At 49.5% G+C, this 14,687-nt stretch overlaps 1 protein-coding gene and 1 long non-coding RNA gene across 5 annotated transcripts; one reads left to right on the top strand and one right to left on the bottom strand.

Moving 5' to 3' along the window:
• Positions 1-781: 781 nt before the first annotated feature.
• On the bottom strand, positions 782-5,277 carry LOC309858706. Its single transcript, XR_014308320.1, has 3 exons — positions 4,975-5,277; positions 2,788-3,268; positions 782-989 (listed from the first exon to the last, which is right to left on the bottom strand). It is a non-coding gene; the product is annotated as an uncharacterized lncRNA (long non-coding RNA).
• Positions 3,263-10,293, top strand: LOC309858705 (uncharacterized protein). 4 transcript variants are annotated; one of them, XR_014308319.1, is made up of 4 exons: positions 3,860-4,895; positions 4,977-5,420; positions 6,401-6,870; positions 7,685-10,287. XR_014308319.1 is itself a non-coding variant. In XM_082719043.1 (3 exons), exons 1-3 carry the CDS (start codon positions 4,594-4,596, stop codon positions 7,764-7,766), a joined length of 828 nt encoding a protein of 275 aa, XP_082575169.1. In that variant the 5' UTR covers positions 3,860-4,593; the 3' UTR covers positions 7,767-10,287. The 4 variants fall into 4 exon arrangements, 2 of the variants coding, with proteins under 2 accessions (XP_082575169.1, XP_082575170.1); XR_014308318.1 differs by lacking the exon at positions 3,860-4,895 and adding an exon at positions 3,263-3,374 and having other exon boundaries at positions 4,977-6,870; positions 7,685-10,293; XM_082719043.1 differs by lacking the exon at positions 6,401-6,870.
• The last annotated feature ends 4,394 nt before the right edge of the window (positions 10,294-14,687 follow it).

The raw sequence follows: 14,687 nt of genomic DNA, 5'->3' as shown, positions 1-14,687 counted from the left end.
CTAATGTAATGCCCCTCTCTATAAACCTGATCATTTTCCTCGCCCTGCACTGGGCCACGGCAGGCTCGGGCCTCGGAAGGCTCTCCAACCCTTTGTGAAGGGTTGAAACAACCTCTCTGAGGTTGTTTTAGATGACCTGCTGTCATCGACAGAGGAACAGCCAGGGACCAGCCATGAAATGCCAAGCATCAGTCTCAGAATTCTGGGCCTTCCCCGCGTGCACAACCACTCCCACAGTGGTCTTCGGCCTTGGCTTATACTCTTTACTTTCTACAACGACCGCCTGCTGTTCTGCCCAGAGTCTATGGTCTTTTCACCCTCAGCGGTAACTTGCAAATAAATTTTTCGTCGTTCGAAGTCTCTCCTGGTGCTTCAAGACCTCTTACAGCTTGGCTGCCCTGCGTTCCCGGTCCCCGGAGCTGGGGCTCAGAGCTGCGACCGCGAGGTCATCCACATCCGGGCTCGGCGGGGTGCGCGGAGGGGAGGACCCGGCCTCGCGCGCGTCGTGGCGGTTAAGGACATCGTAATACGTTACGAAACCGCCATTTAGAAAGTCAGTTACTCTGTGGATTTCCATCAGGAATCATTCAATTACTGCAGGACTGGATCTTATTTTGGGTACCTATCTCGCAATTTATTTAATATTGGGGAAAGAGGTTGAATTTTTTAATTGTATTCTTTTTATTAGAAAATTAAGAATAACTAATTACCATTAATTTGTCTGCTAGTCCAGATTTGTGGGTGGCACCTGATGTGATTTGCAGAGGCACTGAGGTCTTAAGGTGCTGGACGTGGGCTTAGACTTTGGAGCCAGACAGTCGGGTTTGAATTCTGGTCAGACATTATTTGAGCTATCCTTAATGCCAGTTTCTTCCTCTTTCAAGAACTGCTGTCTATGCAAAGGGCTGATAGATCTTGGTGAATAATAGTGATTATCAAGCTAATCAGATGGTCACTCCAATTGAGCTGTTGCTCCAGATGTCCTTTCACTGTTGAAACAAATGGACACATTCTTTGGTGCCTGGTATATCTAAGTTGGAAATAATTCACCTCCTGAATGTTTACTAATATAAATAATACATGTCCTTGTGAAGAATTCAAAACATAAATATAATCAGAAAGAAGAAAGAAAAGGTAGTCTGAAGCAGTCTGAAAGCAGCACCCTAAATTAGCCAGAGGGTTCGGGGAGCCCAGTGGACCAGGGAGCCAGGGGGTCCTACTGTCTGGTGGGCAGACCCTCACTTGATCCCCTGTTTTTCAGTACAGCTTACTCCCTGCATGGGGGGCCTGGGGCCCAGAAATCCAGAGTTTCTGTGGATGAACATCTCCAGAGAGTAAAGCTCCAGTCTCTGCCAGTGGGAGTGGAAAGGGGCTTCTCACCGCTCTTCAATCTCCCTTACTGCTTTCCTCTCATATAATGTAGTTAAGTTTATTCTTTCACACATTGACATAAAATCTACGTCAAAGCTTGTTTCTTTCCAGGAACAAATAGAACCTGCCTTGCCTGGAACTTAAAATGTTTTCAGAAGAAAGTAGGACCTCTTCTTTTGCTAAACACTGGTTTGTCCCACTTTAAGAAAAGTGAGACACTTTTTTTTTGGGGGGGGTTTGTCCTGCCAGTGGCTGGGGCGCCTGGGTGGCTCAGTGGGTTAAAGCCTCTGCCTTCGGCTCAGGTCGTGGTCCCAGGGTCCTGGGATCGAGTCTGCTTCCCCCTTTCTCTCTGCCTGCCTCTCTGCCTACCTGTGATCTCTATCAAATAAATAAATAGAATCTTAAAAAAAAAAAGCTAAACCTTAAAAACTAAGAAAAAATTGTAAAGAAAATAAAATTTACCAAAGTTCTCACAGATGGTTACAAAAATAAATCTATAATCATTTTTATTTTTATTCCCCATTTCCTTCTGATAGGACTTAAAAGTACGTAAGTCCATTTATGTCTATAGACCAAATAGAATCAACCAATGTTAAGTATCAATTGTATTCAAATATAGTTGTTTATACCAGATTCTCTTGGGTATAAGTAACAGAAACTTATCTCAAACTAGCTAGAATTGAAAAGGTAATTTGCTTGAATATCTGTGAATTCTAAGGGTTAAGTCAACTCTAGAGAGAGCTGGATCTAGATGGGGGTGTCAAATGGTATCGTCAGGATTTGAGTGTTTGTGCTATCACCAATATTGTTTTATGAAATTTTATATGCTGTTGACAATAATATTGAAACAAATATCTGAACAAGTGTTTTCATTTAAGGTAGTTCCCTCAAAGTAATTTTGCTCTTGGATTCTCCTTCTGGTAGTATGGATTAGAGCCACAGAAGGAAATCAGTCTGGGAATTTTAAAATCCTAGAACATTTTCTGATCCCCATCTGATATCTTTTTTCTTTTTTTTTTTAATAATTTTTTTTAAAGATTTTATTTATCTGACAGAGAGAGATCACAAACAGGCAGAGAGGCAGGCAGAGAGAGAGAGGAGGAAGCAGGCCCCCTGCCGAGCAGAGAGCCTGATGTGGGGCTCGATCCCAGCACTCTGGGATCACGACCTGAGCCGAAGGCAGAGGCCCCAACCCACTGAGCCACCCAGGTGCCCCTGATATCTTTTTTCTTATGGACATTTTTGTGTGTCTTCCTTAGTCTGCTTAGCATCTGCAGTCCCTTGTATGTTTGGTATGTCCCCTGCCTTACTGGTCATAGTGGGATGCAGAGGCTGCCCCCCCCCCCAACGGGGAGATGACAATGACTAACAGTTGGTTCCCCAGATTCCCTTGTAGCTATCCCATGGTTAAGTGACTCAATGGACCTGGAAGAAGGAGCCCGTGACTCAGAGAAGTGGGGACTGGGAACCTCCACTTGGATTGAGTTCCTAGAGCAGTGGTGACAGCAGGGCTGGGGTGGGACAGATGCAGGGTGCAGGGCTGGAGAGCTGGATGGAGCAAGCTGTAGAGCCTTTAGCTCGCTGCTGGAGGTGGGGCTGCCCGCCCTCGAAGAGCTGGGTCAGCTGGTCATGGGCACCGACCCTGGGCTCCATGGAACCTCGCTTTCCATGCACATTGGCAAGGTGGCAATCTACCCAAGATCATTATCATAAATTCCTTTCCTGTTGAGATCAATCCGAGTTGGTTTCTATTGCTTACAGCAGAGACCGTGAACTGAGGGCCTTCTCTTCCTCTGTGTTACCTCGCCTTTCACTCTGTACTTCTTACTTTGCATTTTAGATGACTTCTTTTGGCTTCTGCTACTTGGATCTTCCAATATTAGCTGAAAGAGGGGGTCTGAGAGAAGAGATAGAAGAGGACAGAAGGTCACACTGGGCCTGGGGAGGCAGAGAGCCAGGCCGGAGGCCCGTCGGAAATCACACCCTGCCGGCTAATCCCACAGGTACAAGCTGCCAGCCACAGGGATGCCCTCCTCCTCACCTTTCCCCACATCACCCTGGTGCTGTCCACCCTCACCACACCCCTTGATGATGGCAGTATTTCCTGGTTTTTCCCTACTTCCCTCCTGGTCCCCTAAACACTTTCCCAACACAGGGATCCTGTTAAAACGTCAGTTAGCTTGGAGCACCTGGGTGGCTCAGTCGGTTAAGCGAAAGACTCTTGATTTCAGCTCAGGTTATGATCTCAGGGTTGTGAGTTCGAGCCCCACATCAGGCTCTGCACTGGGCCTGGAGCCTGCTTAAGATTCTCTCTCTCCCTCTGCCTCTCCCCTGCCCCCTTGAAAAAACCCAGCAACAGATCAGTCAGCTAATGTCAATTCTTTGTGAAAATTCCAATGTCTCCCCATTCCTCTCAAAGTCTTACAGAGGTTTAAAGTTTCCCTTCCCCCCACCCTAACATTCTTTTTACTATGTGTTTGATCCTGAAGAAAAATAAAGTGCAGGAGGGATGCTAGGGTGGGTGGGTGGGGGGGCTAGCTGAGGTACCCCTGGTCCCACCCCCTTCAGGAGCCATGCCATGCCCTCCTGGACCCATTGGAGCATCTGGATAGTTCCACAGGGCAGGAATAGTCAGTAGAGGGAAGAGGAGCCCAAGAGCTGAGCCTTATTTCTCAAGAACAGAACCCTAGAGAAATAAATTGAGGGATGCAGCAGCCAACACCAGCCAACACCCATAACCAACCATTCCTACACCAGCACTGAGGCCGACAGACAGGGGCCACTTTGCCCTGCTTGTCCCCCAGCCCAAGGATGGACCACGTTTTCAGGAAGGGCCAGCCAGGGAGACAGACTGATTAGGCAGGAGGGTGGGGCCAGACGAGGTCACTGTGGTGGTACTAGAGAGCGTCCTTATCAGTGCAAACCAAGGGGAAGAGGGTGATGGGCAGCGGATGCTTCCAGACAAAGTCTGAGCTATTGCGGAGAATGCTCAGTGTTCCTGTTAGGAGGGAGACAGCCCAGTGGACCCCAGCGGAGCCCTGCAGTCTGTCCCCTCAGCACTCAAGCCCTGGAGGGCTGTGGGGGAAGTGATGGCACAGGCTGGAGGAAGGGGACAAGTACCCCTCTCACAGCGCCGTGTGGAGAAGTGTCCGGCTCTGGGGAAGGAGGGGGGGCAGAGGGCTGGGGGTGGAAGGTGGCCCCAGCGCCCCAGCCACACCTCTAATGCCCCAGAGCCGGACCAGCCCACCCGCCCAGGGGCCTGAGGTCAGGGCAGGACCGGCTTCTGGTTTGCCAGGAGGGAAGACGCGGAGAAAGGGTAGGAGTGGAAGTCGGCCTGCGGAGGCCCTGAGAGGGCTCAGCGCCGGCCACCGGCAGGAGCCCCGCAGCTCGTGGTGGAGCAGGGAGGAAAGTGGCCGCTGGCCCGACAGCCTCCAGCCCGCACCCGGGAGCCTTCCCTGTGCCCCGGGAAGCTTCCCTTCCCCCCACCCGCCCGGCCTTGGCTGCTGGAGCCCCTGCCTAACGCGGTGAGCTTGGCGACGGGGCGGCCCAGCTGGGCTCGCGCCGCCTCGTGTGCTCTCCCTGGCACTGTGTCTGTCCCCTTACAGGGCCGGCGGGAGCAGCGTCGCCGGCGGCGGTGTGGCCGTCCTCTCTCGTTCCCGGAATGTCGCGGAGGCACGGGCCGCTGTTGGGTGGAGCGGCGGCCGCCTCCAGCAGCAGCGCGGGGACCCGCGGAGCTGTCACCTCCGTCCTCCACCTTCCACGCGTCCGCAGGCAGTTCCTCCCCTCGGTGGCCCCGGGGCGCGGGTGCCGTCCCTCGGCCTCTGCCCTCAGGGTCATACAGGCTCCTCCTGGCGACCGTGGGACAGAGATTCCGCCTGTGGCTGTGAACTGGAACTGCCCGAAGACGCTCCCGGGGACGCTGTAGGCAGCGCCCTGGCCGCAGGGAGCGCCCAGTCTCGCCAAGCGAGGAATCGCAGGGTCTGGCAGCCGCCGGGCTGCCGACAGGGGGCGCTCCCGGTGCACACGAGGGGCTCCGCCGCCCGCACAGGGTGGGTGTAAAGGGGAGGCCCCAGGGCCCTGCGGTGGGTCGAGGTTTGTGCCCGGCCGCCGTGGCTCCTCACAAGGGCTCTGCTGGGCGCCGCGCAGAGTCCTGAGCGGCCTTGGGTCTCTGGTTCAGGGGCCCGGGGTCGCTGGCAGAAGGATGCCCGGCTGGCTTAGGCTGCCTTTGCCCTTCTGCCTGGAGGCCTGGCCGAGGCTGGCTCTCCCTCACAGTGAGGGATTCCTGCCCGGATCTGTGCTGCTGGAAAGGCTGGTGATGGCAGTGGGGACAGCAGGGCCTTCCCCTCAGGCCGGCAGGGGCCTGGCGGGCACAGGGGCTCTGCGGTCCCCCGGGTCTCCTCGGGAGCTGCGCGGCTCTTCTGAGCTGCCCTGGAATAGCAGTTCGGGTGGGAAGGGCTTGTGATTGGCGGAGACCCGGTGCCACCCGGTGCCACCCGGGGAGGGGAGCTACGGGGGGGTGGGTCAGCGGAAGGTCCAGGCTTCAGGGGAGTGCCGCGCCCTCGGGTCTCTTAGAACGCAGGAGCAGGTGTGTGGCCTGTGAGTCCTGGATCTCTCCTTCCACGTGTGACCAGCCCCCCCGCCCTGCACGCAGTCTGCCCAGGGTCCTTGTAGTCGCAGACTGGCCTTCGGGTCCTCGGGGTCATGACCCGCAGCAATCCACGGAGCCTTCTCAGCATCCTCAACCTGCCTCTCTTGCTGGGGTGGGAATGCGCACTTCCCACGCAGATTTCCACGTTCTGTGGGTGAGGAGGGACTGGGCGATATTCTGCTTGGTACCGGGCCCCGCAGCTCCTGGACTGTCTGTCCCTCAAAAGGCAGAGTGTGGACTCCCCCCTCCGGTTCTCCCCCTGGGAGAGCTGGGGGCAGCCCAATGGCACCGCCGCAGACAGTGTCGGGCTTGTTGGAAAAGGCGAATTTGTCGTTGAAGCCAGTTTGCAATCGTGATGTTCCCGCCAGCTTCCAATTGCAGGTTTTCTGCCTTCAAGTCCGGATGGGCAGCACGCCTCTGCTGACGATTTGCACAGAGGACACCGTCTGATGGAACTTGCCTCAGTCTCTTCCCTTTCCTGCCGCCGGGAGCCACTAGGTACTCGGCGCCCCCCCTCTGCCAGCGCCCTTCCTCGTGAGGCCGGGAGCTTCCTCAGCCTCGGCTCCTCCAGCATTTCCCTGTGTTGGGATCATCCTTCAGCGTCTTCATGATTCCTCTTTGGGTGGAAGTCTCTGGAGGCAGGAGGAGCTCTGTGGCGTCTCATCAGTGACCTTCATGGCCACCACTTCCCGGGGCAGGAGGTGCTGGGCCAGCCTCCCCACAGCTGAGCCATGCTTGCCAGTGGCCTCCAGACCATTGTCAGTACCAGTGAGTCTGTCCTCAGCAGAGGTGGCTGAGATCCCCGCAGCCTCGTGGCCTCCCCGCTGCACTTGGAGTCAAGGTGACCTAAGGTCAGCTTACATTTGGGAAAAGCTGGGGAGAGGCTTGGTCCAAATCACCTCAAAAGAAAATCAGTTCAAAGTTCACCCAAGGAACTGATCTAATGGAATCAAAATACAGTGCTAGACAAAAAGCAAATATCAACAAACTAAAATATAATTGAGAAACAATAAAAAATGATTAAAGTAAAAAGAAAAGAAAAAAGAAAAGGGGAAAAACAACCCAACAACCAAAATAGACCAAAGTGCCAAGGAGGAAACAAGCTAACCTTGGTCAAAGTCCTTCAGGTCACTGAAAAGCAGCTTCCTGAGCTTGAAGGAATGGCATCCTAGGCGCAGCTATATATAACCAATTCCATTGGTTGTTGGAGTTCTAGAACAATAGCTCTGTATGAGGTCATAGGAAGAAACAGACCTATCAACAGGTTGGGTGAGGATTTTCCACAGTGGTCTTAGCACTTTCTGGTCCCAAGTGACACCCTTTACTCTCTCAAAATTGAGACCCCCAAGAGCTTTTTGTTTATATGGGTTATAGCTACCGATATTTATCTTATTAGAAATTAAAACCTGCAGGATGCTTCAGTGCCTTTTAATTTCTAGACTGAAAAACTGGACTAATTTTGGCTCTTAAAGAGCTTATAATGTCTATGTTGAAAATACTCAATCCTTTTTTTCTTTAAATGATCTCAAAATGATGCCACAACTTGCTGGCATCATGATCCTCTGTAAGAATGTTCTGTTGGATAAGATACAATAAGTCTCCTTATCAACATTCGTGATGCTGAGGGGAAGAGACTGTCCTCATATTTTCATTTCTTGATTACAGTTTTGCCCTGTTTCTTTGGAGTAGAGCCTCACCCAAGGAGCCAGAGAACTCACCATGCCAGTTTCAGCGTCTGGAACCCTAGAGGTTGCAGCTGTGAGCTGAGAAGGCACGTCTTCTTTCTTTTTCAGGCAACAATCTCCATGCTTGGTGTTGCTCTCATTCAGTGTGGGATGGGGGAGAGACAAGTCGGTGTGGAGGACCTATCATGGCTCACCAGGAGGAGGGGGGAACCAAGATGCCCCTGAGTGATCTTTAAAAATCATTTTACTGAAGCATAATACACAGAAAAGTGCACACATCATCAGCGTGCGGCCCGGTGGCTGTCCACACATCAAACACATGGACTTAACTAGCATCCAGGTCAGGAAACAGGACGTCACCAGTCCGTCCTTAACCCCCAACCTCCTATCCAGTTCCTTTCTCCGCAGTTGTGACCCATGATCTGTCTTCTGACATCATAGATTAGTTTTGCCTGTTTTTGAACTTTACATAAAGGGAATCACAGTATTCTTTGTGTCTGCTTCCTTTGTTCACTGTTTTTGTGAGATTCATCTACCTAGTTGACTTTGTCATTCTAAATGTGGTGGAGTTGCCCCTGGTTTCTCCCATTTTGCTGTTCCTGGGCGTTTGGGTCGTCCGCAGTTGTCGGGTGTTAAGAATGGTGCTGCTCTGAACATTCTCGTTCCAGTCTTTGGTGAACATTTACATGGTTTTCTGTTGGATAGTACCTAGAAATGGGACTGATTGCCTAAAAGGTAGGTGTACCTTCAGTTTCAGTACACACCGCGATTTGTACCAATTTACACTCGCATCAGTACTAACTCCTTTTAATTTTAACCTTTCTGTGGGTGTGTGGTGGTGTAGCATTGTGGTTTTAATTTGCATTTCCCTGATGATTAATGAAGCAGAGCACCTTTGCATATGCTCACTGGCCATTTTCTTTTCTGTGAAGTGCTAGTTCAAGTCCTCTGCCCATTTTCCTATTGGGTTGCCTGCATTTTTCTTACTGGTTTCTAAGTATTCTTATATAGTTTGGGTATAGATTCTTTGTCAGATATGGTCTTGTATGCAGCTCCTTTCCTCCCCACTCATCCCTGTTACTCTCTGATGCCATCTCCTGCTGTTTTACCCATTGATCATCCCTTTCCTGCCATTGACTTCTTGTTCTTTGAACATGCTCTGCCAGGCACACTCTCACTTTACACTAGTATCCACTTCTGCCTGGAATGTTCTTTCCCAGAAACCCACATGGATCTCTTCCCCATCTCCTTCAAGTCTTCGCTCCACTGTCCCCTTCTTGGTGAAGCCTTCTCTGACTTACATATTTGGTCTCACAATACCCTTCATACATTGTATCTGCCACCTTTATCCAATCACTTTAAAAAACTTTCTACCAACAAACTTTTCAAACATACACAAAATTAGAATAGTATAAAGGCTTTTCCTCATGTATCTATTATTCAGCATCAATAATTAGCATCATTTTTACAATCTTATTTTGTCCATAAATACATCAGTCTGCATCTTTAATAAATAAGTACTTTTCTGGGGAGCAGTCACCACATCATTATCAAATTCAACAAAATTAATAGTATCATACAATGTTAGCCCATAATCAAATTTCTCAGTTGTCTCAGAAATGTCTTATTCTAGTTGATATGTTTGAATTAAGGTCCAAAATACGTACATTGCTTTAAACTGTTTCCATGGCAATATCACCAACCGAAGTACTATACATTTTACATATTTATTTGCTCATTGTCTATTTCTCCCAACTGAACATCAGCTTTAAGAGAGTAGGATTTTTGTTTTCTTCTTTGCTAATCTTTAGCACCTTGTAGGCTTGAATAAATGTGGAATGAACGAATGAACAAAGTTGGCAGCATGGGCTCAATAGCCCAAAGAGTATGCTTTGTCACCTTGGTCAGATCTGTAACTTTCCAGCTCTAAAACTGGACAACTTCATGTACTTCAATTTTCTTATCTGTGAAATGGGCCCAATACCAACTTCACAGAATTGTTACGGCAATTAGACAAAGTATATGTACAGGGTCTGGCACCCAGTATGCTCTCAGTAAAGGTATTACATTAACTGTAACTGCCTTTATAGGGCACAAGCAGGTGATGGATATGTATAAGGAATTTGGCCTTGGCCAAAGAGGTCTGGCTTTTGTTCCTGGTTCCTGGGAGATAAACTTAAAACCCTTTGGGATTTCCCAAGGGTTATTCATGGAAGGCTGTGTACCCCACCCCTGATAGATTATGCTGAGGTGACTCACAGTAGGCTGCTTAGGCCAGGTGTAATGAACCTGACCTCCCTGGAGTGGGGTGGGGTGGGAATCTGAGCTCATATCTTATGGGCAATTAGTCACGCATATTTATGTAATAAGCTCCCAACAGAAAGTCTAGACACTGAAGCGTGTCTGAGCTTCCCTGGTTGGCCAGACTCTGTGCATATGGCCACACACTGATAGCCATACCAGGAAGGTAATGCATTCTGAGGACAATGGAAGCTTCACACCTGGAACCTCTCAGACTCTACCCTATGTGTCTCTTTTATTGTATAATTTTGATCTGTGTCTGTTCCCTCAAATAAACTGTAACTATGAATGAGTTCTGTGTTTCAATGAGTTCTGTGTTTCCTTCAAGCAATTCTTCAACTTGAGGCTGGTTCTGGAAACCTGAACCCATAGTTGGTATCAAGGGAAGCAGGACACGTAGGTTCTAGTCCAGGCCCACGGATAGGCTGAACTAGGACGAGCCATTTGGCCTCAGTGGCCTCAGTTTGCTCATCGGTCACATGAGGAGGGTAAACCAAACAGTCCGTTGGTTCCTTTTAGCTTTGTTGTTAAATGAAATTCTTCTCAGGGAATCTATGTCTCTGTCTCTCACGCACAAACACACATAGTTGTGCAGAAACCAAGTTAAGTGAGAGGCCACCACCCCTTCACTGTTAGGTGAAGACAACAAAAGACCATCTTCCTGGAGTAGTTGAGCTGATCTGATGAATTAACGAATGGCTTCCTCCCTGTTCCTGGAGAGAGTCAGCTGTGTTCACCTCCAGGGCTGGCAAAGGTTTGCAGATGCTGGGGCTGCCGGGCCAGCGTGACTTGAATCTTCAAGTGCCTCCTGAGGCCCTGCACAGAGGATAGCTCCACGCTGACCCTCCCCGCTCCGCCCCCTTATCTTCTCTCTCCCAGGCTCCTGCTCTTGTTCCACATCTCGCTTACAGCCTGGAGGGAAGGAGGGCACCCAGGGCTTCCCTGGGATCCCCCACTGCTCCAGAGCCAGGCAGTAAGTCTTTCATATTCTAACACCTGCTATCAGTCCTTGAGCACTTGTTATGGGCCAGGGAGAGTCTTTTCATAGTTCACATCATTTCATATTCAGAGCCCTGAGGGAGAGAGATTATTATCCTCATTTTACTGATGAGGAACCTAAGGCCAAAGTGGTTAAGAAACTTGCCCAAACACAGACACACAAGTAGATGTGAATTCAAGTCTGGTGCATCCCAATGTCTTAATCACTCATTCTGCTGTTTTTGGGGGGCCTCTTTGACAATGAGGTAGCAGACTCGAAGTTGGGGCTGGCATGGTATGGTAGATTGATTATGGCCCCAATGTTTCACCTCTCTGTATCCACATTTTGGGTAGCAACCTTCCATAATGACTTCCATAATGAGTTTGGCCTCCCCAAGTTGCTTTGGCCAATAGAGTGTGGTGGAAGTCACAGGTATGTCGATGTCACGCCTGTGTCTGCAGAGCTGTCAGGTTCGCGCGTGCTCTCTCAGGTGTCTCCCACCTCCTCCCAGAGAGGATAATGGAGCACATGGGAGGCAGCCCATCCTAAACCAATGTAAACCAGCTGCAAGGCTCGTGATCCATCCTAAACCAGCCTGCAAACCTGCCCAAAGTTGGGAAGAAACACAGCCACAATCAGCAGATCTCACAGCTGATAACGGTTGCAGAAATGAGCCCCATCAAAAACAAAAGAACCACCCAAATGACCTCGGACTTCTGGGCAGTGATAAACTCGCTATTTTAAGCCACGGAGTTGGGGTGATTGCTGAGCACCGAGTCTGCTTTGAATTCTCTCTTCCTCTCCCTTTCCCCCGCTGCTCATGCTCTCTCTCTCAAATATATCTTTAAGGAAAAAAAAGCCCACGGTATTTCTTTTTAAGACAGAATAATAGACGACTGTATGTATATGCCATATTTTCTTTATTCCTCTGCTGATAGACATTTAAATGGACTCCATACATTGGCTGTTGGGAATAGTGCTGCAACGAATATGGGAGCACAGAAACCCCTTTGAAAGTCCACAGATGAGCCTGTGGACATTATGCTACGTGAAATGAACCAGTCACGTGCCCAGCTCAGTCAGTAGAGCACGTGACTCTCAATCTCAGGCTCATAAGTTCAAGCCCACATTTGGCATGGAGCCTACCTAAGAAAATAAATAAAAACTATTACTTAAAAACAAAACAAAACAAAACAACAACAACAACAACAAAACACCAGTCACAGCACAAATCTTGAATGACTCCACTTACTGAGGTATCTAAAAAGTAGTAATAGAATCTGAGAGTGCGGGGGCGCTTACCAGAGGCTGGGACGGGCAGTGTACGGAATGAGGAGTTTTCGTTCAGTCAGTAATAATGTTTCACTTCTGCAAGCGGAATTAGTTCCAGAGCTGGGACATAGAGCTTGCCGTGTTACACACTTACAAATTTGTTAAGAGGGTAGATCCTGTGTTAAGAGTTCTTATCACAAAAGCAAAACAAAAGGACACAAGGTGATGGTATGTCTATTACTTTGTGGTGACAGTGTTGTGGGTGTCCCCATATGCCCGCACTCATCAAGTTGTATATTAAATGTGAGCCACTTTTTTATATGTCAAATGCACCTCAATGGAGCTGTTACCAAAAAAAAAAAAAAAGTAGAAGCAGCAATGGCAAAACAGGTGAAGCCAGTCGTTTGGGCAGGACTGCATGCTGTGGGCTTTGATTAAATTGGCCTGTTGGTTCATAGGAGACTGGTGAAGCTGGTTTCCCGTTCTCTCCTCTTCCGTGTTGGGGAGAGAAGGGCAGCTGCTGCTGAGGATACCGGAGATGGAGGAGCAGAAGCTTCAGAAGAAAGGTAAGTCCGTCGCTCCCTCCTGGCCTTTAAGTCTGTGCTGTGGTTCAGGTCAGGCCTCTGGAGGCCTGGGGGAAGTAAGTACTGCTCTCGGGCAGGGAAAGTGGCCGGTGACCTAGGCCTCTGGCTCAAGCCCTGCTTCCTCCCTGGACTGGTAGTCTCTCCCTTTCCTTCTGGGTCAAGGAACCACCATGGCCTTGGGAGGCACCTTGGCCACAGGTTCCAGAACTGTTGAACTGTTTTTTTTCTGAGAACTTTGAGCCCAAGCAGACAGTGACATCACATTTTAATAGGCGCCCTCTGGTTGCCGGTCTGCGAGGGAGCAGGGGCACAGCAGCGAGGCCGGTCAGGAGGCCCAAGATGATGGCGCCTTAGATTGGACTTGAGCCAGGTGGGGCCGGCAGGGTGGTGAGATGGGGTTGGATTCTGGATGGAAGAGATGTATTCGGGGAGGAGAGCCAGAGGGATTTGCTGATGATAAGCTGTGGGAACTAAAAGAAAAAAGCTTCAAGATTTGGAGACTGAGCCACTGGAAAGGCAGAGATTAACAATGCTGGGAGCGGGGGCGGGGGGCGGGGCGGGGAGCGCAGACCAGGCGCTCCAACCGCTGCACTGGGAATCCAGAAATCAAAGTCCTGCTCCCAGTTTTGCCCCACGGGAGGCACAGCTCTTACTAATCATGCATGGATACCAGCCCTCGTCTAAGCACTTGACACACATCCTCCCCTTCTCAACACTGCAGCCCGAGAAGGCAGATTTCATCCCTGTCTTGCAGATGAACAGGAAATGGGCTCAAAGAGGTTAAGTGATACGTTGCCTGGGGGCACATAGCCCGAACTGCCAGAACTCAAACCCAGTGCGTCTCACTCCTAAGCCCGCGCTCCCGAGCTGCATAACCTGCTGGGCTCTAATCAAGGGGGCTAGAGGTGAAGATTGTCCTATCCTGACTCTGTCAGTGCATGTAATGGGAGCCTACGCCTCTTGCTCTGAATGAGGACATGCAGTGCTGGCGCTTAGCGCACTGGCTCGGGCAAGCAAAGCTGCAGAGAAAAGCAGGGCAAGGAAAATGCCCAGATGACCCACATTCTTAGTCTAAGAATATTGTGATGTATTATGAATGGGTGCTTCTGAAGTATGGTTTGAACACATAGCTCAATAATTCATTCTCTGATAGGCGTTTTGAAAGCTAGGCTCTAATGGAATAATATTATTTCTTGTGAATTGGGACATTCCATGAAATAGGACATTACATTCTTTTCTGCCATCTCTAGCTTTTTCCTTGGGAAAAAAGCAATCCTGAATTTCTCCGGAAAGCAGAGGTTCCCAAGTACCCTCATAGGGGTTTCTTTTTGTCCTTCATAAGCCAGTCTTACTGGGAATAGTAGGAAAAACAGAATCTTGTTATGGGATCTTCACTTGCATGTTAAGACCTGACCCTCCTTAGGGAACCAAAGTGCTCAGGGCTCTGGTCTCTGGGCTGGGCGAGACCTCTGTGTGAGTCCCCAGATCAACGGCTCACTGGCCAAGGAAATTGTTACACACACAGTGACCCTTAAAGAAAGGTTTCCTTTGTGAGTTATTTAAAAGCACATTGTTTAATTTCCAACTATCTGTGGAATGGCTACATTTTCTATCGTGTTACCTTTTTGACTTCGTACTGCTGTGGTCGAAAAACCTGATTACTGTGATTTCAATCCTTTTGTATTTATTGAGGTTTGCTTTTTTTTATACTGTTTTTCTCCTGGAGGTTGTTCTAACTGTGCTTGAAACGAATGTATATTCTGCTGTCGTTGGGTGGAGTATTCTGTAATTGTCAGTTGGAGCTGGAATGGGCTGTGTATCCTTCCTGACATCCTGTCTAGTTGTTC

The sequence above is a fragment of the Mustela nivalis genome (assembly GCF_964662115.1).
Source record: "Mustela nivalis genome assembly, chromosome: 2".
NCBI classification, from domain to species: Eukaryota; Metazoa; Chordata; class Mammalia; order Carnivora; family Mustelidae; genus Mustela; species Mustela nivalis.
The sequence above is the reverse complement of the archived record's forward strand: the minus strand, read 5'-3'. Positions and strand labels throughout refer to the sequence as shown.